Below are 25,384 nucleotides of genomic sequence, written 5' to 3' on the forward strand. Positions count from 1 at the left end.
TTTGCATCAAATCCCAGGCAGTGAAATACAGATGCAGTCTAGACTCCTCACATACATTAATTTGAACATCTTGAGAAGACAAATTCAACTCATGATATGAGAACTTTCTACACCAGTTGTTTCATTTGATGCGTGGTACTGTCTTCCTACCCCTGCTCAGGGCCTTGCAGTGCTACGCTGTAATGCATATTTAAAACTTAATCTGCTCAAGTACAAGTGCTCCAGGAAAAATGTGACTGTGTGCTATAGCAGATGGGAAAATGATTGTCTTCAATTTCATTTTATTTCCTTTTAGTCATTCTGCAAACAAGTTTCAGAGGAAAAATGTTCGTCCTTTTTTAGAAGTCAGAGGAGCTAAATAGCCCATGGTGGAGAGGGGACTCTGGTGGAGCCTGCTGCTGAACAAGCACACCGCTTCAGCTGGGACGGGAGTGGGTGTCAGCTTTGATACTGATCACGAGGGAGGCCGAGGGAGCCAGGACAGGCACAAGAGCTGCACGTAGGAAGTTCTTCAGGAAGCAGCCCCACTTTATGCTCACGCAAGGGGGAATTGGGGGGGGAAACAACAAAAAAACAAGTCAAAGCCAGAGCATTCAGACTGATGTGCTGCAGCAGTGTGTGTTCATCAGCTTCCTGAAAACGCTGCCCAATTCTCACATTACTTTCCAGCTTTTACTCACTGTCAGGGTTATGTTTCTGGGTGTTTTCCCACCAGTGGCAGCGACAGGAACTGCTGTCTTTCTTCTGTGACCTGGGTATGCCGTAGGTTATCGGGCCCTTTTCTTCCCCAAAAGGAAGAAAGCTAGTGAACAGCAGAACTGACTCCTGGAACATGGTTGTAAAAATGAAACTCTGAATGCATGTGCAAATTGGTCACTGCAGGTCTCTTCAGGGGCTGGGAGGAACAGGGTGGGTTAAGCTACACAAGGAGCTTCCCTGTGCTTTTCTTGCCTCAGCCTCACTGGGCAAAGGTGGAAAGGAAGGAGTTGCACTTCTGAGGAACCAGGCTTCAGATCTCCTACTGTTGGTGGTGAGTGATTTAGGACAGCACAAAGCCTGGCTGGCCACTTGCTGCTGGCTCTGCAGCAGAGGAGAGAGCGCATTTGCTCTTCAGCTGCTGCATTTCACGTTATGATGGTGTCTAAGGCTGCCGAGGATGAAAAGAGTACTGCCATTTTTGCTGCCCCAGTGCAGGGCAAGAAACTTTTGCCAAAAGGAGGGGACAACTATTGGGAGTAGTGTCATATACTGGAGGTAAGGACTGAGAATCGGAGCCTTGTGGTCGCCAGCACTGGTACCTGTGAGTATGTTTTGTGGAATAAGCAGCTCTTTTTGTGTCTTTTTTTTGTGAGTGTAGTGGGTTGCAGCACTGTCCTGTGGTGGGAACGAATCTGTCTGAAGTCTGTAGTTAAGTATTGTTTGCAGCTTCGCAGTTTGTCTCTGTGGTTCATTCCATTGCTTTCCAGTTCTTGTAATTAAATGTAGTGCAACTAGTGATTGTGGGGGAGTTGCCAATGTGCTGGGATACATTATTATTACTGGTATTATCTTCACTGGCAAAGATGAAAGTGAATCCCTTTCCCCTGATTACGTCCTCCTGTCGTCTTTCTTCCAGATTTAGCATGCTTTTTATGAGGTTGCTCAAACTTAGGTTAACCATTTTAGTAAATGTCTTTCGACCAAGCTAAAAAAAGCCCCACCATTAATTGTGTTGTCTGATTCTGTCAGAGAAATATGAACCTGACGTCCCCTTTGCCAGTATACAGACTCCTGGCAGGCACTGGAAAAAATTAAAATTCCCCTGGTCCTTGCAACTCCCTGCACAAGCTATGATTCAGCAAGGCAGCCACGTGGGTGATGGTGCAAGAGTGATTACACCTATCTGCTGTGAAATGAACAGGCTGCTTTCACTCTTTGGGGGAGTGAGCGAGCAGAAAAGGAGCTTCAGTGTGTATTTCCACGTCTCTTTTTTTTTTTTTTTAATTTATTTTTAATCCCTCCTCCAGTCTTGCCCATAATGCCAAACCTCTGCAGCAATTTCAAAAGTACTTCCTGAAGCTGTGGAAACTTACCCTGCATAATGAAGACAGGGTAAGGATAAAGGAGAGAGGAACTGCTCTTTTCTTCTGTGCTCAGCTGTCAGAAAAAGACTAGCTGTTTTGACTTGAACGTGAACAAAATGATTGATTTTTTTAACTTCCGATGATGACTGAAGGATCAGAATTCTGTTTCCTAAAGTGATCTGTTGTAATTTCTTTAAACTATGAAATCAAAGCTGCTGTGCATTGAAAATGGTCCTTTATGCAAAATAGTTTTGGATCTAGCAGTTTATTTTAACAACGGTCTTTCAAACAGCCACCCAGAAATTATACTACTTTGTGTTATTAAATAAATCACATCTCTTAAGTTTTTCCTAAAAGCTGAGGTTTTACTAAACCACAGATTTTATGAGCTTGAAGGATTTTGTTTAACTGCAAATGACAGAACCAGTCCCTCAGGTGGGAAGCCGATGCCCGAGCTCTTTCTGCCACTCCAGTCTCCTCTGCCAGCCCTGCAGCTTGTCTTCCTCCTGTAGAGATCCTGGGCTCTACTTTGTGCAAGGTCAAGGATGTTTCTGAGCACTTTGAACATGAAACACTGATCAGAACTGCAGCTCTGAGGGTTCTGCACAGACGTTCTGCACAGTTATGCCAGTTTCTTGAAGCGCCTTATTTTCTTGTGGAATAGATGAGTTTTGGATTTCCATATACTTGCTTCCAACTTGTTGCTTAACATTTTCATCTCTTGAGCACTCAAGGCGCTAAGAAATAATTCGTTTCAGATCAAGAAGCTGTAATACTGAGTATACAATGAGCTGACTTGCGCTGCTTGTGTCACTAAAAATTGAGAATTTTTCCTATAGTGAGAAATTTATATAAAAATATGTAAACAAAAGTGCAGTAGATATTTTTTAAAACTGCAACCTGAATACCATGGTATAGCATTGTTAATTCAGTGACTGAGCCCTCCGAGGGAGCATGCAGGGAATTAATATGGGCTTGGAGGGCCAAGTCTGTTCCTGTCCAGTTTCAGATGCAGGTTAGTTGTTTATCCTTATATCCTGCTCTTGCTAGTATCAGGCAGCTCAAAGAACTGCACAGATGGAGGAAATAATAGGGTTTACTTTAGAAAAATACAAAAGACTACTCCAGATGTTGCTTTCTTCACATAGTATATAATTTTGATGTTAAAGTTATGTGATGTGCTTCTTTAGATTGGACATGAGGAAAAATTTATTTACTGAAAGAGTGGTTAAACGTTGGAACAGGCTGCCCAGGGGAGTGGTTGAGTCACCATCCCTGGAAGTATTTAAAAGACGTGTAGATGTGGTGCTTAGGGACATGGTTTAGTGGGCATGGTGGTGTTGGGTTGACGGTTGGACTCGATGATCTTAGAGGTCTTTTCCAACCTTAATGATTCTATGATTTACCAGCTATGATTTATTTAGCCGTCTGATTGTATTTCTTTGTTCAAAAGGAGGAGTGCTTTCTTTTAAATGTCTATTCCCATTTGGATATCTAAGGACCCTATATCCTACTCTTTTCTGAGACTTGATTAGCATAAGGGAAATGGATTATGGTCCCCTGTACTGCCATCACTCCGAGCCCAGCTTCAACAGGACTCTTGAATACCCTATATCTGATTTGGTGGCTCAGACCAGAAATTTGTACGTCTCACATTGGTGGCATGCACTTTGTGCAAGCAATATGTATTGTTAGGGAAGTGTTTGGAATTAAAATCCCTGTGGGTAGGCTGCTCAGCCCTGCTGTTAGATTGCAGGGTTCTTAATTTTTTCCCCATATTGCAGTGTAGGTACTGGAAAATATAGAAGATCCTGCAGATAACTTGCAACATCTGAAAGAGCAATCAGTAGGCAAATTTGGAAGACTGTTGGAGGATTGGAGTTGCAGTCTGATTCACAACTGCGTCCCTGCAGACGTGTTCAAGTGTTGCAGGTCTATTTATCGCTCCATCATCAAGCAAAGGGCTCAAAGGCAGGTTTGTCTAGGTGGGTGTTGCACAGCTTTGACCGCTGTTCTCCATCAGTCTCTAAGGAGATGGGGCAACAGCACATGTCCAGTTTTTACTTGCACTGCCAGAACTTTGCTTTGCGCTGCTTGTGCCTCTGAAGGTATTTGTACAGAAATTATATGCTTTCGTGGGCATTTATGGTGATAATTCATTTTAATCTCTCTTGAGCTTCATGACATAAAACAGTATGCTCTTGTGCTGCATGAATTCAGGCTGCTAGCATGCTTTGTTTTTCTTCATTGGGATCTGGCAGTATTCACCCAGTGCAACGATAGGGAACGGCAGTCCAACTGTTTTTTAGTTCTTCTGCTAAGACCGTGTTGTGCTGAGACATTGTATAGCACAATATTTATACTTTGGAAATAAGGTGTGATAATTAAGAGTTGATTGCACTGTCTTATCCTGACTTTTTGCAATGACACTGATAATGATTGCTCCAGTGGTGTGGCTGGCACTGAGTCATGCTTTGGGACTATGATGGGCAGCTGGTAGACACCAGTAGGCCAGTCATTTCCCAAACTGTCATGAGAGGAGGAGGAGGTGAACACAGAGGACATGTGTTGGCTCCTGTTCCAAAGAGGTAGCTCATCATTTGAGTGTATGGAGGAATGAGGGGTGTATTTGTTATTCAGCTGTCATCGCAAGGTAATTTCTGTAAATCTTTATTTGTGCTATCTACTCTGTAGCAGGGAGGCCGCATGTTTCTTGGTGATCAGAGAAAAATCTCCAGGATATTATGGGGAGGGAGGAAAGGCCAGTGCAGATTTTCTTGAATGTGGAATGTGTCATGTAGATGCTTTATTGTGCTGTGTTTTTAGCTTTAGCAGCTATTTGTTCAGGATCTTGCTCATGTTTTTGTTAAGGACTCAGAGGATTGTGGTGATAGTATATATTCTTTTTACAAATGGAGAAAGTGTGGCACAAAGTGCTGAAGCAATGCAAGTCCTCATTCAGAAGTGGAATGCATCCAGTGGATCTTAGTCCCATGTAGGCTGCATAATTTGGGTAGAGATATTCTTAATACAACTTGATGTGGACAGTGTGCTGAATTATGACTTATAAACATAAGCTATTCTTTTTTCCCCAAGATCTTGTCTGATAAATGACAAGAAGGAAAGCATCTAAGACTTTTACAGGAGTTTGACTCTAGAGCATGAAGCTCTTTGGGCTAGAGCTACCCCTAAAAGAAATTGTACTTATGCCCTTACTTATGCCCTGTCCTTTTCACGTATGCAACCTTTGCGTGAACAGATAGTGAACCAGACCTGGGAACTGGTTCACATTATAACTGACTGTTCTTTTTGACTGGGTTAGTTTTGTCACTGGAAAACTTTGTCACTCCATCCCACAAATGCTGCTGCTGGCCCAAATGAATGGGTGGCCCAGAAGCGGGAGCGAGGAAGAGATCCGCTTCCTTTGGCGGAGACATCAGTGTCTGCCAGTGCAAGTGCTTGCCGAGTTCCTTTCCCTGTTGGCCAACAGAAGAAATGCTACATTTATGTATTCTATGCTCTCTTCCTATGTTAAAACAAATATTTCTATTTCAGTGCTTTCACTAGCTATTGAGAACCATGTCTGACAACGGAGAACTGGAAGACAAGCCACCAGCTCCTCCTGTCCGGATGAGCAGTACAGGGGGCAAAGACCAGTTGTCTGCCAACCACAGCTTGAAACCCCTGCCCTCTGTACCAGAAGAGAGAAAACCTAGGAATAAAATCATCTCCATATTCTCTAGCACTGAAAAAGGTAAGATGCCTGTATTTTCCAAGGTTACTACTTTTATTCCTTTACTCTTTTTGTAAGTTTTTGTAGCGCTTTAGACATTTGAGTCCAGCCTGTCCAAGTGTAGGGGATTGGAGGAAGTGTTGAAAGTTGGATGTGTGTTCAATGAGCTGAGATGTTCTTTCTGTTTGCACTGGGATGTTTGAAGATGAAATGCTAAGTAAGAAAAATTAAATAGCTCACTGAGGAAAACCACCACCTATTGCTTCTCATGTTTGCTGCCCAGTTTAAAGTAATGCATTTCCAAACAACCCTAATAAATGTTTGTGATTCCTGGGTATCGTATTACTTAGCATTTTGCTATGCTAAATGCAGATTTGTAGTTTAAACTGAGCATCCAGCTGTTTTGGAAGGTACTTCATGTTGATGACCACTTATGTGGTACCTTGAGGAGGAAAAAAGGTAGTAAAGAAATAGTGGGAAGGGTGCAGTGTGCATGAAGGGGAATTGAGAAAAATTAAGTCCCTCTGCCTGTGTAACTGCACTGTTAGGTTTAATTACTAGTGGGGGAAAAACCTGGATTGCTGTAAACAAGGATTATTTCTGAGAAAAAATTGCTGTAATGAAACTAGACTGTGTTTGTGCTTTGTTTCTGTCCTCTTTTCTTCATGATGAATGTATGTACAGTACTGGAGCCCTGATCCTGGTTCTCCAGGATGTCTGTATCCATGTGCAACGAAAAAGTGCATAGGTAGAAACATCTTCTAACATCTGGTACGGTAAAACTGCGCAGGGACTTATAAGCCTGACCTGACCCTGCTATGCATTTTATTAATCTCTACCAGTTAGCATTTTTGTCATTAATATTAAGATGTACAAGGGGAAGACCCTGCTGCTCTTAATGTCTTCTAGTTCTGCTCTTGGCTTCCTGTGCCTCATTGCTGATGTGCTGGGCAGGACTGGTCCAGTCATGCTGATACAGGTTTGACTGTTTCAAGAGACTTTGCTCCTCTGGTTATTTATTCGTTTGGCTAAGTATTTTCCCCAGGGCTGTTTTTTATTCTTGCTCAGCTGTGTGAGCAGTCCCTCTGCAGCCATGCCTAACCCTGGGGACAAACGCTAGAGGCAGGCTTCCCTGTATTCTGAAGATCGGGCTTTCCACGATCTGGCAGAGTTTCTGCTCTGAACGGTGGGCGTGTTTTCCTTTTCGGAGGATGGAAAGATTTGGCCAGTGTAGCTTTTGGAAGCAGAATAGTTATTTCACAAGGTCATTTATTGTGAAATAACTGTCCATGGCTGGATTACAGCAATTGCAGTAGTGGTCTTTTTTCTGGCAAGGATAAGATCCTTAAAGAGGTAAGGAGAATGTGAGAAGCTACTACAGGTTGGTGGCAGCACCCCAAGAGAGACTCCAGGCCTCTGAGGTTGATGAAGGTGGTAAATCTGGGTGCTGTCAGCTAGATGTAGGGCCATGTGTCTGGAGCAGGTTCTAGCTTAGCCCTTCAATACTGTAGAAACTGGTGTTTTACTATTATATCGTTGGTCATGGGAGAAACTGCCTAGAAATTGTTGTGGTGAGTGCTGCAAGAAAATCTAGTGGAAGGATCAAATCTGTCCATCTTCAGACTAGGAGAACGGTTTAGGAGCTGGGATGGCACTTGTCATTATGCTGTTGCATTGATCGTTCATCAGAGCATTTGTGGCCCTTCTTTACAAACAGGGATATAATGAAGTAGACTGTAAACCCCACATGAAGGAAGATTTTTTCCTTGCTCTGAATTAGTAATATTGTGTAAAACTTGCTTGTGGTGTGAAACAAATTATGAATGCAAGTGGGTGCAGCACAGCTGGAGAGCTTTGTGACATTTTATAGCGCCTTTACTTCTCCTTGGACGTTTCCTCTTTCCATCTTGATGGCAGGTTTGTTCGTTGCTGAAATGGCTGGGGAGGTGGTTGAAGACTTGTCTAAAGCTGTATTGGCTCATCTGAAATAGCTTTGGAGTCCCATTACTTAAGCTTATTCAGACCACTCTGTAAATACTGATGTGTACCGAATTTATGGAAATTAATCTGCATACTTGTTTAGCATGTGTCTGTATACCTACTGATATTTAGTGATGCAAACTAAAAATGGAAGAAATAATTTCTGCTGAGAAAAGTACATTTTAGAGAAAATGGTGTCAGTTTATCTTTTCTAGATGTTAAAAAGTATTTGAAGTAATGTCCTTCTGAAAAAAAGCAGAAGGTTTTACTGCATGGCAAGATAATGTAGTTAGGAAAAATGGTAACTGAATTATCTAGTGTAAAGAAACTCCCTGAAAATTTGCCTTTTTTTTAAATTTGGAAAAAAACTTGTCAATCAGTTGACCTGCAGCAAGGATAATGTAGACATCCAAAGAAATGTTTTCGGACCTCAAGACTGCAAAACTGGCTGTCAAATGTAAGCAGAACATAAACGGACACTGTGACTTTCTGGCACTAAAGCAATAGTCAGATGTTAGTTGTTTTGCTCATTAGCATGGCTGAGGCGCACCCTCACCAGAAATGCCCATTTAAATTTATTTTTTTTTTTTTTTTAATTCTGCTGCTGGGAAGCTTTACAGAAATATTAACTTCCTGCTTGGATTTTAAAAATATATTGGGACTATATGCAAAATAGTCTGTCAACCTGGGGTATCCACTTGTTACTGGATAATGTTGTTTGGCTTTGTTCTGCAGATCTTTGTCCGTATGATTTTGCAAGGTCCCTCCTGGCCAGCTTCATCATATCTGTTGCCACAGCTCTGCAGCGAGGTTTCTCTAGCTTAGGAGATGGCGTTGGGGAGGTGGTATGCTTTGGGGGACTCGCTGCAGACGGTGAGGTTTAGCAAATGCAGAGTTTCTGCCCCAAGTCTGAGCTAGTTCTGTGCTGAAATAATCCTAAGAGTTTGAAGGGATTATTTAATGACCTAGTCATGGAGGTTTTTTCCCCCTAGTTCCATTGTTTAGGATAAATGAAGTGATAGTCATCTTTTTACTAGAGTACTTAATTGCCGTGAATTTCCTTGGCTAGACTTCTGAAGTCAAATGAAACCTGCGTGTGCTTTTTGGAAAGCTTTAAAATAGTCCCCTAAACCAAGAAATGTTTGTCTTTGAGCAGAACTTATAAAAGGAGGTCCTGTGGGGCATCGCCCAGGACCCGGGATCATGCATGTGACATGCTCAAGAGTGCCGGCTCAGGGCAGATTTCTGTGTGGTTTCAGCTGCGGTTCAGTAACTCAAAGCATACCATCTGGAGTCATCTAGCTACTATGACCAGGCTGTTGAGAAACATCTGTGTTTCTTGCTTTGTATGGAGGTTGGCCAGAGCACACCGTAGGCTCACACACTGGTGGGGAGTGAGGGATGCTCGAGGCTGGGTTACTATGCAGGAGGGTGTGTGAAGTACCTTGGGTGATGCCTTGCTGAGTGCCTGTGGCTTCATTTGGGGAAGAGAAGAGCCCAACTATTTGAGGCACTTTCTTAATCAGACAAAGCAGTTCTCCAATTCTCTGAATCCTTCTGAAGGACCTGTGTCTTCCCCCTCCTGGGAACGGGGGGACTGTGTGCTGCTGTCTTTGCAGGGCCAAGGAACCACATCTTAGATTCACTAATGGTTTGAAACAAGCATTGCCATTTATTAAAGGGATTCCCATTTAAATACAGAACTGTGTTGCAAACATAATCAGAGGTTGAAAAGCAGCATGGCCTCACAGTGGCCTTGTTCGCAGAGCCTCGAATACATCCTGCCAACACATGACTCACGGGACTTGCCTCTTGACTGAAGCTTGCTGCTTGCATCTGTTTGAAGTGCTGCTCTGATGTGCTGTTCCTGTGGGCAGAGGAGTGATTTGTAGTCTCTTTGCCTAGCCTACTAATAAGATGTGTGTATTTTTGGAAGGAGCGGGTTTATTTGCGCAGCACATGCTGGAGGGTTTGAGCACCAGCTCCTGTTCCCTAGATGTCAAGTGCTCCTGAGCAGGAACCTTCCTGAGGAATAAAACTTACCCCACCCCCTTGCTTTCACATAAACAGCTGCAAGAGATTGGGAAGAAACAGTACTTTCCTTAAAGGTTTTCACATAAGCAAGTTTCTCCTGTCCTGTGACTGAACGATGATAATGAGAACATTTGACAGTCCGTTTGCTTTTTGGCTCTGACCTGTGCAGCCATATTAAAGATATCCTGTTTATAATAGCCGTGTCTTTCCACTGCATTGTTCAGCTGGCGGCAGCCCACATGGCTTTTCATTTGTAAGTATTGTCCTCGGCTCTCCGTCCTTCCTTTCCCGCCAGTGTGAGGGAATTTCAGATGGATTCTCTGGCTCTGAGCAGCACCAGCTATGCTTGCCCCGTGTTCAGTAGCTTTTTACCATGTAGTAATGAAAAGGGTGCTGTTTTAGCTGCTCTTTTTCTGTACTGAAATTACATGACTTTTAGTTTTAAGATGAATTTAAAAATGAAGCAAAAAACTTTTTTTTTTTAACATACAAATGTAAAATGGAAATCAAGTTAGATTGCAAAATGGTGTGCTGCTTTCCTTTGTGGTTATGAGCACTATGGCATTCTTGCTGGCTTCATGCATGCTATAATATGCAGCTTCATGCAGCTGTAATGCAGCTGATTCAGCTATATGCTCTGCGAGCCCACAGGCGTTCCTAGGATTAGACATGTGGTTTTCTTGGTATCAGGTTAGACATGCTCTACAGCTCACTGACAGGCCTCTCTGCCTTTCAGCAGAGGGCCATGAGATGAGGCCTGGAGCATCATCTTTCTACCTGGAGAGCAAACAGCAAGTACACTTCCTCTGCTCTGGCAGGGAAAGAAACCAGGGCTCGGGCTTTTTTTCAAGAACAAGAAAACAGGTTCCTGAAACCTTCCAACTTAACTCCGAACCTTTTCTGAGTAAAGGGAACAGAATGGTGTATTTTATATTTAGATTTAACTACAAATTGTCTACCATTTTAATTTTTTTTCTCTTTGTCAGAAAAAATAAAAAACAAAAAAACCCAAGGCCCAGGCATTATAAAACATCTTACAAATTTAATTGAATCTAGGTTGGATTGTGCACATAGTCCTTCTCATTATCTGTACCTGCTTCTGGTACTTATTATGCTTGCTTCCCCCACCGCCCTTTTAATTTAAATTAGGTAATTGCTCTGAGGCTATAAACTCTTATCTTCATCACAGGAAGTCCTAGTTTGCATTAATTACCTTGAATTGAAGCAGTGAGGCAACTGAGTTTTAACGGTCTTTAGGGTGAACTTGAGGCTGAAATGAAGTTGTCTTTGGTGTTGTTATTAATCCATATTAAAATGTCCTTTTTTGCATTGTAAACATTTCATATGCTCAACAGAGGTCCTTGCACTCTGGTGCTCTTAATCTCTTGTTTGCTTGCTTGCTACCATAGTATAAATGATTTGAATGGAACAAATTGTTGATTCTTACGTGAAGTCTATACCAACTTCAAAATATCAAATCACTGTGCTGCGTATGTAAACACCTCCATCCAGTAAACAGAATAATGGTTACATTCATCCTAACTGTTGTAGGATGCTTGGATTGATTCTATTAAATGGAGACAATAGGACTTTAAATCTTTGCTCAGTAGATCTTTGAACGTCTTTTTCAGGAAGCAAGAAGAAGGAAAAGGAAAGGCCAGAAATCTCCCCACCATCAGATTTTGAGCATACCATCCATGTTGGCTTTGATGCTGTTACTGGAGAGTTCACTGTAAGTATATCTGCCTCGGAGTTGCTCAGAAAACGGCCGTGGGTCAATGCTGTAGTGAAGCCGTTGCAATGTTTTAGAATAAAGTGCAAGTTAGTCTTTGTTTTTATCAAAGAAATAATTTTACTGTGCATTTGTACAGCACGCAGAGTAATGAGACTGTGACCTGTTAGTATTTCTGCAGTGTAAATGTCAGATCTGATGCTTTGTGTCACCTGGGAGAGCCTTCCCTGAGAAACCCTCTTCAGTTTACTTTCATTAGTGGGTAACAATGGTTCTGTTGAGCGCTTTTGTATTCCCAAACATCCGGCTTAATCACCTGAAAGAGGTGGTGTCATGTTGGCACAGTGATTTGTGTCGCTTATGGACATATGGCTCCCCATTAAAACCCCATCCTACTTGTTCATGTGTTTAAGGCTGTGTGTGTTATGCTTTTTATAGAGGAAAGAAATTTGTTCTGCTTTTTAAAAATCTTTAAAATACTAGAAGGAATAGCCTGTTTTTTCAGGGAATGCCAGAGCAATGGGCTCGGTTGCTTCAGACCTCAAATATCACGAAGCTAGAACAGAAGAAAAACCCCCAGGCGGTACTAGATGTGCTGAAATTCTACGACTCCAAAGACACAGCAAAACAGAAGTATCTGAGTTTTTCTGCTCCAGGTGAGATCCAAGTGTGTGCAAGACCTATTGAAGAGGAGCTGGGTATTTGGAACACAGTCTTCCTCTCTTTCAGAATAATAAATCAGATTCAAATGCTGAAAGAGCAAGCTACTTTTCAATGAGGAACAAATATTTGAAGATGGATTTAAAACTTACTGGAAACTGGCTTTGTCCAGTTATTTCCTGTTTTAAGTGGAGAGGGGAAGAAATGGAACCGGATAATTCAAAATTAACTTTAATGGGCTGTGTTTATGAAGCTGGGGCTCTGAGACTGTGATTAATTGGTTTTGTGCTGGAGACCTCGCTCCTCCTCTCTGTGGCTGAAACATCTATCTGTGAACTTGATGTCACCATGTGGTGACATCAAAGATGCAAAATAAGTTGTGGCTCCTAGATGGGGAGCTATGTGGGGGGGCTGAGAGAATGGCTGTCCTATCAACAGATGCAGTTTTACCTAGTTTTCTTCCAAATTATTTCTGAAAACAGCTTAGTAATAAGGCTTTGTAGTATTTCATCCTTGATTCAAGATACTGCTAAGGGAACAGCAATATCCGTTTGATCCTGATTTCACATCTCAGTAAGACAGAACATATAAGTGTGACGAGCAGTGCTCAACTTGGAAAAATGTGTGTGGGTACTCAGGTGAAGAGCAAGTTGGGAAATGAGTGGGTTTGCCTACCCTTAGAGGAGGATTTCAGAAACTTACAGCTTCCTTCTGCATGGTCTTACAGTGCAATACTGGTTTCTCTCATTTGTGACCATGAAATTTTGCTTTCTGAGAGATGAAAAAAAAAAATCTCCAAAGCAGTCTGTGTTCTTTACTCTGTAAAGGTCACTTTTTATTCTTTTTCTGATGATTTTATGTATTCTGCTATTTGTCCTATTTAGAAAAAGATGGTTTCCCTTCAGGAACACCAACGGTGAGTGTGTTTACTGTTCTTTATATCTTAGGCACATGCAAGTTCAGGTCTTCTGTATTTGTTATATACTGAACCTTGCCGTATAAAACAAAATGAGAATTTTTTGTGGAACAAAAAAATAAACTGAGGGGTGAACAGAGCATATTTCACTGGAGCAATAGTATTTGAGTCTCGTAATAAAATGTAATAGGGCACTTAAACCACTCAACCTATCCTTTTCTTTTGACATCAGTAAGAATTCTTTTGCCTTCGTGTGTGTGTGGGGAAAAGCAAGTCTTTACACTGTGGGGGAGACAATTTTTTTTTTTTTAACTTTGGTAAAAATGTAGACCAACGCCAAAGGTTCAGAACCATCAACAGCTGTGGCAGATGATGATGAAGATGATGAAGAAGCTCCTCCTCCTGTTATTGCCCCACGGCCAGATCACACAAAATCGGTGAGCAGCTGTAAAATTTATAGTGCAGACCTGCATTTCTCAGTATTGCAGAACTTCTTCTAGTTCTGTTTTGTAGCAAAGTGTTATATTTGTGCAATGAGCTGCTTGTCGGCTTGTGTTGAAGGTATCCAGTTATGCTTATCCTTCAACCCAGCATGCAAGGACGAGGCTTTTTAGTCCTAAAAAATTATAGCTAGTTTCTGTAACTTTGCACAGTACAGTGGTACAAGTGTAGTGTATGTGATTTTCTTAATTTTATTTGATTGCAGTGTGATAGCCTCACCAAATATACTACCTAAACCCAAAACAATTAAAATTTAAAATTTGAAAGCTTATTCACTCACAAAGTCATCAGCGTTACATGAAAAGTTAAATGCTTAAGAAGTTGTTCATTAAGTTTTAGTGTAGTCGTCCTGAACTACAGACCTTGTTAATAATGTCCCAGGGATCACACTTACTCCAGCTCATTCTTTTGACTGTGGTAGGTGTACATTTTGCCGCTCTGTTGCCCACTTATTCTTGCTCCAGCAGTGCAAATGTGAATTGTGTTTATTTGTCAAGTGATACTGCTTTATAATTGCCCACTCTGGGTATGTAGACATATAAAATGTGACAGGTCTACAGTTTGATATTTCTAGAGTAGCTGTGTATGTCTGTGAACAGCTCAGGAGGAAATTAAATAAAGCTCCAAAAAATCCCCTAAATTGGGGGCAACTGGGAAAATTCTGAGAGTCTCATGCTTCTTTTCATGGCGAAGCATGAATCTTTTTCCTTTAGATCTTAGTAGTAGTTGATCTCACTGTTAAAGAGTGATTTCTGTTCTGTTAACTAGCATGGGTTGTAAAGGATAATCAGGTAGAAAACCCACAAAACGTCTGTCTGTGGAAGTTAATCTCCTAGCATCCACTCTGTTCAGGAGGTGCCTGGGTCTGTCTTTCAGAGGTCAGTATGGTTGCCAGCATCTTGACTTACTGGACTTTAATGTTTCTTAGGTCTAATTTCTGCCTCCAACCTGTTATGTAAATTGGTGCTTAGGGATCTTTGAAGAGCTGTGATTGTTTTCACCTGAAGGTCAATGATTGCAAAGAAAATGCTCAGGTAAATGGTCTCTCTTAACAGATTTATACACGGTCTGTAATTGACCCCATCCCTGCACCAGCCAGTGACACTTCTGTTGACAGTGCGACGAAATCAGGTGATAAGCAGAAAAAGAAGACCAAAATGTCGGATGAAGAGATCATGGAAAAACTACGTAGGTTTTTTTTATTTCAGATAAACAAAGGCTTTAGGACTGGGGGAAGAATATTAAGTTTTTGCCCTCGTCCTTATTTTTTGTGTAAGGGTTGTGTGAATACTGTGCTTGATTGGTTTTGTGTCAGGCAGTAGCTGAGAGAGCTGCATTCAGAAGTTTTGCCGATTTATATGCTTCAAAGCCCTATTGGGTAAAAAAAAAAATTGTAGAACAGGTTTTTTGGATTGAATTTCAGTTGTGATAATGTGATCTGCGTGTATAATACAACCATAATAGCACAAAATAGTTTCTGCTGTTGCTTGTTCCATAATCATCTTGAAGATAATTTTTCACCATACTAATGTTCCTGTGCTTAAGTCGAGAACTGACTAGTTTCCGGACTGGGCTAAGCTAATGGACTTGTCATAACCTCATACTGGGTTTTGCTACACAGAAGACTATAATTAAATTGAGATACTAGGGGAGATGACGTGATCTGTCTCGTTAAGAGTATAGTGATTGTCTGAAGTATAATGATTGCATAATAACCTAGCATAATGATTGTCTGAAGTTGGGCCATTTGGGACTAGAACTGAATCAGGAAGCTTTGGCTGTTCATGCATCAGCCTTTACTACTTGAGCTGACCCACTCTTGGAGGTATCTTGGCGAGGCCAGCCCTACTAAAGGGAGACAGCAGGGTTGACTTTTTTATTTGTTTTTTTTTAGGCACTATTGTGAGCATAGGAGATCCCAAGAAAAAATACACCAGATATGAAAAAATCGGGCAGGGGTAAGTGTTCACCCCATCTTTTACTCCCAGTGAGCCAGTGTTAAAAGCGGTGTACTGTTCTCTATCTGATGCTGTCACATAGCCACCACTTACTGAAACAGGCAGAAATGTTGGCTGTATTAAGCAGTGATAAACAGGTGGTGAAGGCTTTACACAGTGGTGGACATTCTGAATTGTGTCTTTTAATGCGAAAGCGTAGCTCTGTAACTTCTCTGTGGGTGTATCTAGTCCTCTCCTTTCCCGGTAAGATGTGTTCATCCGTTTTGTAATATGACTGCTGAATAGCATGAGGGCACATCAGAATGCTTTCTGTGTACGAAGCTAACAATACTGCCTTGACTAAGTTATTCTAGTGGTCCTCTGAATCCTTCTGAGAAAAAAGTATATACAAGTTCTAGCTTTTCCAGCTTTGATTATATATATGCCTAACTCCTATTGTATACTTTCCAAATAGGTCTGTGTGCGTTTGTGGGCGGGCTTCCCCTGGGGGAAAATGAAAAGTAATACCTAACACAGAAAGGTCTGCCCAGCTTATCTGACCATAGGAAGCAGCACAAGCTCTGGGGGCTTAGACATCCTGAATGCAGGAGGCATAGTTGGTGTCAGAAGAGAGCGTATTTGTAATTTAGTTTGTTTTGTGTGAACTGACTGGCATTTCTATGATACCACTTACTTTTAATAGCCTTCTTTTTGATAAAGCTCTTGCAACATCGAGAGCTGACACAATTTTGTGTTTGTGATTTGTCTGTTCACGTGCATGTTTGTTACATAGAGAGGTGCAACTGGCTGTAACGTTTTTCTTCACAGGGCTTCAGGTACGGTTTTCACAGCTATTGATGTGGCAACGGGGCAGGAGGTAAGATTTCTGTGTTCATTGCAATGAAAATACTTTTCCTGTATAAATGTTCTGTAGGTGGCCGAAATGATTTGACTAGATTTCTTTCTGTGGCTCCCATCTCTGCTGTCACCTCTCAGAAGAATGTTTGTCATAGTCATTTGTAACAGTGTGTGCCTTGTTCTGTAGTAATCAGATGATGAAAGCTAAAAATAGAGTTTTGTCTTTCTGCTGAAAAGCAGAGGGAGCGAGGTGTTCCGGAAATGGCTTTTGAAAACAGTTTATCCTTCAAGAATTGCGGGCAATGGTGTTGTGCGTTTTCAGAAATAAAACTTTGTTTAGTCTTTGCGTGCTTGTTCTCTAGTCCTGTCTCAGTAGAGGTGATGGATGGGCCTATCTGTATGGAAACAGCTTGCCCCGTATGATTCTTTGTTCTAGTTAGAATGCTTTCTCCACATCCTGCTCTTTGCTTTTACTCCTTGATGTCTCCAAACTCACCTGGTGAAGTTGATGACATCAGCAATACTCTGCATGCTTGTCATCCAGTGGTCATCTCTGGTTCCTGGGACTAAAAATTTTAGAAATTATTTGCTTCTCTTTAAATTCAGATTTCCTTAATTTTCCTTTAAATGTCTGGAAGTAGCCATTCCTTAGGTCACTGATAAGTAATTGCCATTTCAACAGTAACCACATTTACCAGTACTGCAGTGGAGTACCACATCTTGATAAAACGTAAACCTTTCAATCATCTCAATATGTTGTCTCTTAATTTGCTTTCTACATACTGCAGTACTTCGTGTCCTCTTACTGACTGCAGAGTAAATTTTGTAGTCCAGTTCCTTTCTTAGACATCCTCTGCATCTTGCCAGGCAGGTGGGCTAACAGTTGATTGCTTGCAGTCTTCACACATTAAATGGATGCAGTACTCTGGCTTCCTCAGTGCTTAATGTCTGAGAATAGAATGGGGTCTGTTCAGTGGTAAGAAGAGAAGGCCAAAGGAGGATTTTATTGCTGTTTTCAGCACCCTAATGGGAAGGTGTAGAGAATATGGGGCTAGACTCCTCTTAGAGCTACACAATGGCAGGACAAGAGGTAACAGACAAAAAATGCCATAAGGGAAATTCTGGTTAGATATTAGAAATTTTTTCCCCTCACAGTCAGGATGATCAAACATGGGACAGGAGCCCAGAAAGATTGTGGAATATCTGCTCATTGAGATCTCCATTCAAAACTCAGTTGCACAAGATCCTCAGCAACCTGCTCCACGTTGGCTGTACTTTAAGCAAGGGATTGGACCGGATGACCTCCAGAGGCCCCCTCCAGTCTTAGTTATTTTGTGATTCTGTGCCCTTTTAATGCCCTTGGCAATATGATAACACTTGTTTCTACAAGATTATATTGGTTCTTGTGTTTGGTTTTGGACTCATGGGTAGGTTATCTTGTAAAACTCCGAACTGCCTCCTCAAAGTGTTGTAGCTAACATAACTGGGACAATTCTCTATTTTAAAGTCTGGAATACTTGTCCTGGTTAGCTTATTTCCTGGACAAGATAGATCTTTATCTTCCCTTCTCTCTCTGGGATAGTTCATTGGCTTAATTGCTTTGAGAGGAATTCCTTCTGTCTCCCAGCATTCCTTATACCCAAACACTAATTTGGTCAGAATATAGAAAAACAAATTGCCTTGCCTTGCTTTGGAAGGCCTATACTTTCTGTCTTAGTCGCTATGCAATTCTCTTCTGCTTTAGGCTTGTTCATATGAAATTGGGCAAGTATCTTTTTACCTCCTGAACGTTTCCTTTGCTGTCTGTTCTGGTCTTTGTTATTGTTTGTGGATCTTTCCAGCTGCAAGAGGATGATACTGGCTATGGGTGCACATTGTATGCTCATCAAGTTGCATTCTTTTAAGTTGTATGCTAATAAATAAATAACTTGCCAGCTGCAAGCTGTGCTAAACTCCTTTAATCCAGTTACAGAATTTCTTCTAACTTTTCATTGTATTAAGAATGACCGAAAGGTTTTGATACTCAGGTTTGAGTGATTGCTGGTTTATTTTGTCCTGTTCAGGTTGCTATTAAACAGATAAACCTGCAGAAACAGCCCAAGAAGGAGTTGATTATTAATGAGATCTTGGTAATGAAGGAGCTAAAGAACCCCAACATAGTCAACTTCCTGGACAGGTAAATGCAGACAGCTGGCTCATTCCTTCATGCCCAAGCGTTTCAAGAGGTTATAACTTGATGTACTTAAACAGACCCGGGCTTCCTGTACCTAAGGGTCTTATAACCAAATGAGACTATATTTAGACTATCATCTAAAAAAAAAAAAGAAAAAAAGTAATCTGTTATAGGGAATGGTCTTGATGATTCAGTAAGAAGGCTTCTTCTGTCATGAATGCAGTGCTATATGTACTTGGGGATCAGTGGTGGACAAGAGCACAGCTGGAGCAATGCACAGTTATGCATGAGATGTAGGGTGTTATCCTGCCTGTTTAGGCAGTAAGAAGCATGCAGCTTTTATTGTCAGCATTTACATTTCAGGCTACCTTCCAGAGATTAACTTTCTTTACTGTTTGTCTTGAAGTGCTTATGAATCATTTCATTTACCTACTCTTACCAGTCATTTTTCAGTTCTCAATCTCTTGATGGCAAACGGGCATGCTTTTCGTTTTCTGTTTGTAGTTACCTCGTAGGAGATGAATTGTTTGTGGTGATGGAGTATCTAGCTGGAGGCTCACTAACAGATGTGGTCACAGAAACATGTATGGATGAAGCACAGATTGCTGCTGTTTGCAGAGAGGTGAGTATTATAGTTGATGGGTACAGGAATGAAGATGCACTCTATTCCCCTAGGTTTTATGGTACACTTAGGTTAGGACTAATTGCAACAATTGCTGTTGGAGCCATTGAGTTAGGAAGAATGAATGATACTGAGAGCAGAAATCAATATTAAAATTACAGAAAATAACAAAATTATTTTAACTCAGAAAATTGGGGGTTTGCAAGTTGTAACACAAAAAAGCTATGGCAGTTTTTGAGCTGGGTGTTTGGGAATGTTAGGTGATGGAGCAAATAAAGAATTTGGGTTTGGTACCTGGGTTGCCTAGTCCTGCTGACAATGTTAACAGAAAGATACTAATAATGTGGACTGAAGTTCAAGGAAGAGCAATGGAGGAGTTCAGCAGCTGGAAAGAATGTCTTTTTTAACTTTGACTAGCAAAGAATATTCGAAGGCACCAAAAAGAAAACTGAGTATTCATATATAGGTAATGTAGAAAGTAGAGATGTGAACATATTTAAAAAAAAGAAAAAAGCCTGAAAGCTTTGGAGTGTTTTCCAGAAGGAAGAAGGGGAACTGTGTTTGCTTAGAGTGTGAAAGTGGATCTGATGAAACAGGAGTACTTTAAGAAACATGTACTAAAATAAAGATGAATTTGATGCAGACTATCACTTCTCATTTTAGATGTTTTTCATAGTGTGTGAAATCTATAGTTCTGTGACAGTTAAGCTTTCTTTATTGATTTCTCAGAAAAATAATTCTTCAGAAGATTGTAGTTGGAATAATTTTAAGACTGCAGTAAGATTTCAAATGGAAGAGTTAAAAATAGCTGATGTCACAACTTATCAGTGGTTTCTGCCCTGAGTCAGAGTGCCAGCATCCAGCTCAGTCTTGATTTATTATGGCAGAAGGAGAAGTAATTGTATTATCTGCTGTGCAGGAGAAACTTAGGCTTTTAAAAACCCCATTTGACTACATCAACATGACATCTGCTTTTGATGACTCACAGAAAGGGAGGGGATGGAAAGCAAACATGTACATTAACGTGTATGGACAGGTAATGGTTTCCTGAGAAACCAGAGCTAGAAGCAGAGAACCGAAAGTAACTATTTACTGTAACAGTAACTAATTTTTCTGAGGAAAAAGTCTTAATATTAAACTATTGTACTTCATCAAAACTCTGCTGCCCAGTATGTTAGATATGCTTCATTCTGCAAATCAGTGCCACTTTGCTAAAGCAAACAAAGACACAAAAAACTCACTGGGGACTACATCCGTGCCAAGTTGCAAATGGTGAATGTTCTGCTTATATTAAAAGAGAAAAATCTTACAACCTTTTTTGTCTTTTATTCTCAAATAGCAAAAGTAAATTCCACTATGTTTTTAGGCAGAAACTTAGTGTGAAAGGTTTTAATCTATAAACAATGCAAAAACAGTATTAGTGACTTTCATAATGAAGATGTTTTACAGCCTTCACTGTAGGAGAAGTTACATGCATGTTGAGAATGAAGTTTCACCAATTCCTCTTGGTGAGACTTCAGGTTAAAAAGCTCTCACTTAATCCTTTATGGTTCCTCTGTAGAATTTGTGGGATGTACCAAATTAACATCTGGGATTTTTGAGAGCATCTTGGTGATGACTGGGTGACGAGGAGTTTAATTTATGGGTTTGTTAAGATAGCAGAGAAACTCCATGGTTAAATGATTTTTGACCTCATGAGATCTGGAGAGTATTTTTTAGCACAAGAGCTTCCTCTGCTGGTTATTTTAAATAATACCTGTTATATTTTTGCACTCAGCACTGGCTGAGGGTGTAAGCATTGCTTTTGAATTTGTGTTCACATACGCAAATTGTGTTTACATATGCTGAAAATTTTTTCTCCCATGCAGTGCTTGCAAGCACTCGAGTTCCTGCATGCCAACCAGGTCATCCACAGAGACATTAAGAGTGACAACGTGCTGTTAGGAATGGATGGATCAGTTAAACTAAGTGAGTACCAGACAATTGTTTCAATGTTCTGTTTTCCCCTTCCCAGTAAACTTTGACTCAGAGAGTGTAAATCGGTAGAAGGAGAGTTGGCAGGGAAATTCGATGTGAATTTTTATTGACTGTGAGTAATAGAAATTCATTCTGTGTTATAAAATGTATAACTCGCAAGTAGCAGGTATTGAAATTCTGAGGGCCTTAAGACTAAGGCTGTGAATGTGTTAGACCAGAAGGATGTTGAAGCAAAGCTGTTGCCACATGAATACGTTGGTAAATATGAAGTAACTGGCACCATACAGTGAAGCAAAGATGCAAATGATTGCAAGAGAAAAGTTGCAGCTAACTGCAGTTGCTTTGTTAGTCTCTTCAGGTTGTCATGCCTTGCTTTTAATGTTTTGCCCTTTTCATTAGAAGGTCACTAACAAGAAAATTGTGCATTATTAACCATTTATATTGCAGTCTAGTCTTATGCTGCGCCTGTACTGGGTCTCCTTTTCTTGGACTGAAAGTGTAACACACTTTCATTAATATAATCATGAAATGACAAAAGAAACTACTTGCTTTTCAGGTAATTGTTATGCATGCATGGACTTGTGTACAGTAAGTCAGTTTCTGGTGTGTGTAAATGCGTGTGGCAATAAAAAAATGTGAAACCACTTGAAAAAGCTGTCAGGACTGTTGAGAGAAAGGTGCATTATCTGACTTCTTGGTATGTAGGAATGTGCAAAGCATAAAGCGACCAAAGAGTTAAGGGATGGTGTTTTTACAGTTGGGTAGGAGTTTGAAATGCTATGAAAATCATCTGTCTCAGCAATATTCCTTAGTCTAGATGGTTTGCAGTCTCATATTGTTTACGAGATGGAGTGTGAAGAAAGATTACGAGCAACCTGATCTGCTTACCAGCATTGCTGGATGCACTGCTTGCTTGCATAGGAGGTTTTATTTTTTTTAAGGGTGTGATGTGTTTGTGCACAAACTGTGTGGATTCAGAGGCTGAAGATAAGTGAATAGAGGATGTGGCTGAGAAGAGTTACCTGGAGAAGGCTCAAAAATGCAAGAGCTGTCAAAGCAAAGCAGAGTAGCAAAAGGACAAGGTTAGCACCCTATGTAAAGAAGCATCGGCCCCAGGAGATTGGAGGAAGGAGAGACAGGAGAAAACAGGAGTCAGCTGTAAAAATGTCCTATATGAAGGGGAGGTATTGTAATCAGTGTTGAGACTAGCTCTTCTTTGGCTGTGTGATTATAGAGCTTCTAGCACTTGTTTAGGGTGGAGGGTGGAAAAAGTTGCACCTTCTTTTCAAGCTCTTCCCCTTCTCTGGGGGAGTCTGGCTTCTGGGAGACTGGTGACAGGAGAAGTAAGAGATACCAGTCTGCCTGTCACCACTACGTACCTACACACACTACTGGTTGGTGAAACTGGGTTCTACATCTTGCCTGTCTTTTTTCTCTTCTTGCTGGTGGCATGGTGCTGAAGGCCTCGTTGGTAGGTCAGGACACACGCATTGCTGTTGCTTCTCCGGTGTGTTCCTTGAAATAAGCTGTGCTTTGAGTTGAGTGTGACACCTTGATAAAGGCCAAAAAGTGCTGGTGAGGAACTCAGTGACTCTGATATGTTTGATTTATTTGTTTGTTTGTTTTTGTTTTTTTTAAGGCAGCATTTTGACCATCAGGGTGGGAGTAGTTCTTTTTTTAAATTGTCCTCTTGGTACAACTTAGCACTTTCATGACTGGCTCTTTTGTTAGCACTGCTTGGCATAACACTTTCAAAATTGACTTGAAATTTTAAATTCTCTCTCTCTTTCTCTCTCTTTTTCTCTCTCAAACTTAGTGTCAATGATAAGGTAATATCTGTCTCCTGCCTTAACTGTGTTCTTATTGATGCTTTACATGCCTGGGAAGTGGGAGTGCTGCAGCTGGATAAAGTAACATGATGGAACATGCATTGCTGCTGCACCTGAAGGCTATAGGAATAGGTGACTTTTCTCGTTTTCTTGAGTGTGGTTGTTCTCTTTGGTAGTTACCTTGTGGAAAGGTTTGTTTGTCCAGGTTCCTTCTGCTGAGTGGGGTAGCACTTCACTTACCTGAAGCCTTGTTTCCATGTCTCTGTCAGCTGTAGTACCTGTATTTGATGGCCAAATTGCTGTGAAATGTTGAACTCGATAGCTGCACAAATAAAATCTGTTTAGCAGGGCAGAAGCTGTGGTTTGTGGATTTGTTTTTTCTAGTTCAGGCTGTATAACATACCATGTGCAGAACATTTGCCTTCTGTGTTCTGCTTGATTACTTTTTTTGGCTGTTACCAGTCTAGGATTCTTGAAGGAAGGACTGGGCAAAGTACTGTTCTTCTACAGGGTAATACTTGTGTCCCTTTTCCAGAGGACAAAAAGCCTTATCTTCATTCCACAGAATTCTGCCCTGCTTAAACACTTTCAGGTTTGTATCTATCTTGCACGTTGGATTTTGTAGTATGGAGAATGGGGGGGGAGGAAGGAGACACCCCCCCAAGTCCCTCTCAATTGTAGAGGAGTAAAATATATGTGTAGTAATAGAGAAGTCTTCTAGGAAGCCCACTTACTTGGGGTGCACCAATTTAACTTTTAAAAATTCTGTTATCCTACAGCCGACTTTGGTTTCTGTGCTCAGATCACCCCAGAGCAGAGCAAGCGCAGCACTATGGTTGGAACTCCTTACTGGATGGCTCCTGAAGTGGTCACACGGAAAGCATACGGCCCTAAGGTGGATATCTGGTCTCTGGGCATCATGGCTATTGAGATGGTGGAAGGAGAACCCCCGTACCTCAACGAAAACCCCCTGAGGGTAAGAAGCCCAGATGTGGCTAGAACTGTTTGCGGGTGTTTACCATATGAACGTTTTCAGTAATTGTTCATTAATAGTATCTACATTAAAAAGAAAATGAAACGAAAAAACCAACAAGCTTCAGCAGTGCAAGAAAATTCCTCCAAAAGGAAGACAGCTGTCTTGAATTTGCATTCAGCCGTACCCTGAATATTTCTGTTTAGAAGATGAGTACCTGCTTGTAACTAAAACATTGGACTTTGAACTCAGTCTTCTGTGATAGTTTAGGGAAAGTAAATCCATTAGGTTATGAAAAATGCTGCTTGTGTCAGAATCTGATCTTTTATTTGTCAAGGTATGTATCTGTTGCCAAAAGATTTTGAAGGTTATTTTGCTACTAGCAAGAAAAGGTCATGACTGCCTGTAATTGTGGCATTTTTACAGTTTTTCATCTCATCAGGGAGAGGAGAAATAGGCTGCAGAGCCCTTTCTCATCTAGACTAAGGGATTGCCACTAGGCAGGTCAGTTTGGCTTCTTTCAAAGATTTGGCTTGGTTATACAATATTCCTCATTTTACAGGCTTTATATTTGATAGCAACTAATGGCACACCAGAGCTGCAGAACCCCGAGAAACTGTCCCCAATATTCCGGGATTTCTTGAACCGATGTTTGGAAATGGATGTAGAGAAAAGAGGATCAGCCAAAGAATTGCTACAGGTGAGAGTCAGCTTCTTCTCACAGTCTGAGATACAGAAGCCACGAGTAAGGTCAGCCTGTGATAAACTGCGCTGTAGACTGGCATCCTCTTTTTTGTGTTTTCTTCTGGGGACTCTAGCGGGGAGCAGTTGGTAGGAACTACAGTCATCAAAGATTGTAATATGTACTCTGAAGTCTTTCCATCAGTAATCTGTGCCTTCATTCTGCCACTGCTAAAGCATCCAGCAATTTACAAACTTACTGTAATAGAGCCATTGAAGTGAGCAGAGTGGGACTGAGAGATGATGTTTGAGCAGGAAACTTCTTTGTAGTGAATTACTGGAAAAGGAAAGGCCTAGGCTTTTTTGGGACAAGGAGGAATGATTATCAGGCTTGAGGTGCTCTGGATCTGTCCCTTCAGGAGCTGGGCATTGATAGCATTTGCATTGCTTTTCATATCTCGGAATGAAAAGGGCTGTGTAGATATATGGCTTTTACTGGCTTTTTAAACCTTTTCTTTCACTAATTTACTGTGTTTGTTTCTTCCTGGCAGCATCCCTTCTTGAAACTGGCCAAACCTCTGTCTAGTTTGACGCCACTGATCTTGGCAGCCAAAGAAGCAATGAAGAGTAACCGCTAACATTACTGCCACAGCCTTCATTCTTTTTTTTGTTTGTTTGTATTTTACAAATCTTTATAATATATGAAATTGTTACA

General features: G+C 41.0%; 1 protein-coding gene across 1 annotated transcript; it reads left to right on the forward strand.

Moving 5' to 3' along the window:
• Positions 1-5,642: 5,642 nt before the first annotated feature.
• PAK2 (p21 protein (Cdc42/Rac)-activated kinase 2) lies at positions 5,643-25,384 on the forward strand. Its single transcript, XM_009322876.1, has 14 exons — positions 5,643-5,817; positions 11,442-11,542; positions 12,048-12,198; positions 13,087-13,118; positions 13,448-13,555; positions 14,675-14,807; positions 15,514-15,577; positions 16,385-16,433; positions 18,478-18,590; positions 19,092-19,209; positions 21,078-21,177; positions 23,795-23,991; positions 24,551-24,688; positions 25,221-25,384. The coding sequence occupies exons 1-14, from the start codon at positions 5,643-5,645 to the stop codon at positions 25,305-25,307; spliced, it is 1,566 nt and encodes a 521-aa protein (XP_009321151.1). The 3' UTR covers positions 25,308-25,384.

Source organism: Pygoscelis adeliae, unplaced genomic scaffold (genome assembly GCF_000699105.1).
Source record: "Pygoscelis adeliae isolate BGI_AS28 unplaced genomic scaffold, ASM69910v1 Scaffold554, whole genome shotgun sequence".
NCBI classification, from domain to species: Eukaryota; Metazoa; Chordata; class Aves; order Sphenisciformes; family Spheniscidae; genus Pygoscelis; species Pygoscelis adeliae.

What these genes read in the sequence shown, in the direction of transcription:
- PAK2 (XM_009322876.1), top strand. Translation starts at nt 5,643, where the DNA reads ATGTCTGACAACGGAGAACTGGAAGACAAGCCACCAGCTCCTCCTGTC. An exon ending in TATGAAAAAATCGGGCAGGG is followed by an intron (nt 15,578 to 16,384) that starts GTAAGTGTTCAC and finishes TTTTCTTCACAG; the next exon opens with GGCTTCAGGTACGGTTTTCA. An exon ending in TCAACGAAAACCCCCTGAGG is followed by an intron (nt 23,992 to 24,550) that starts GTAAGAAGCCCA and finishes CTCATTTTACAG; the next exon opens with GCTTTATATTTGATAGCAAC.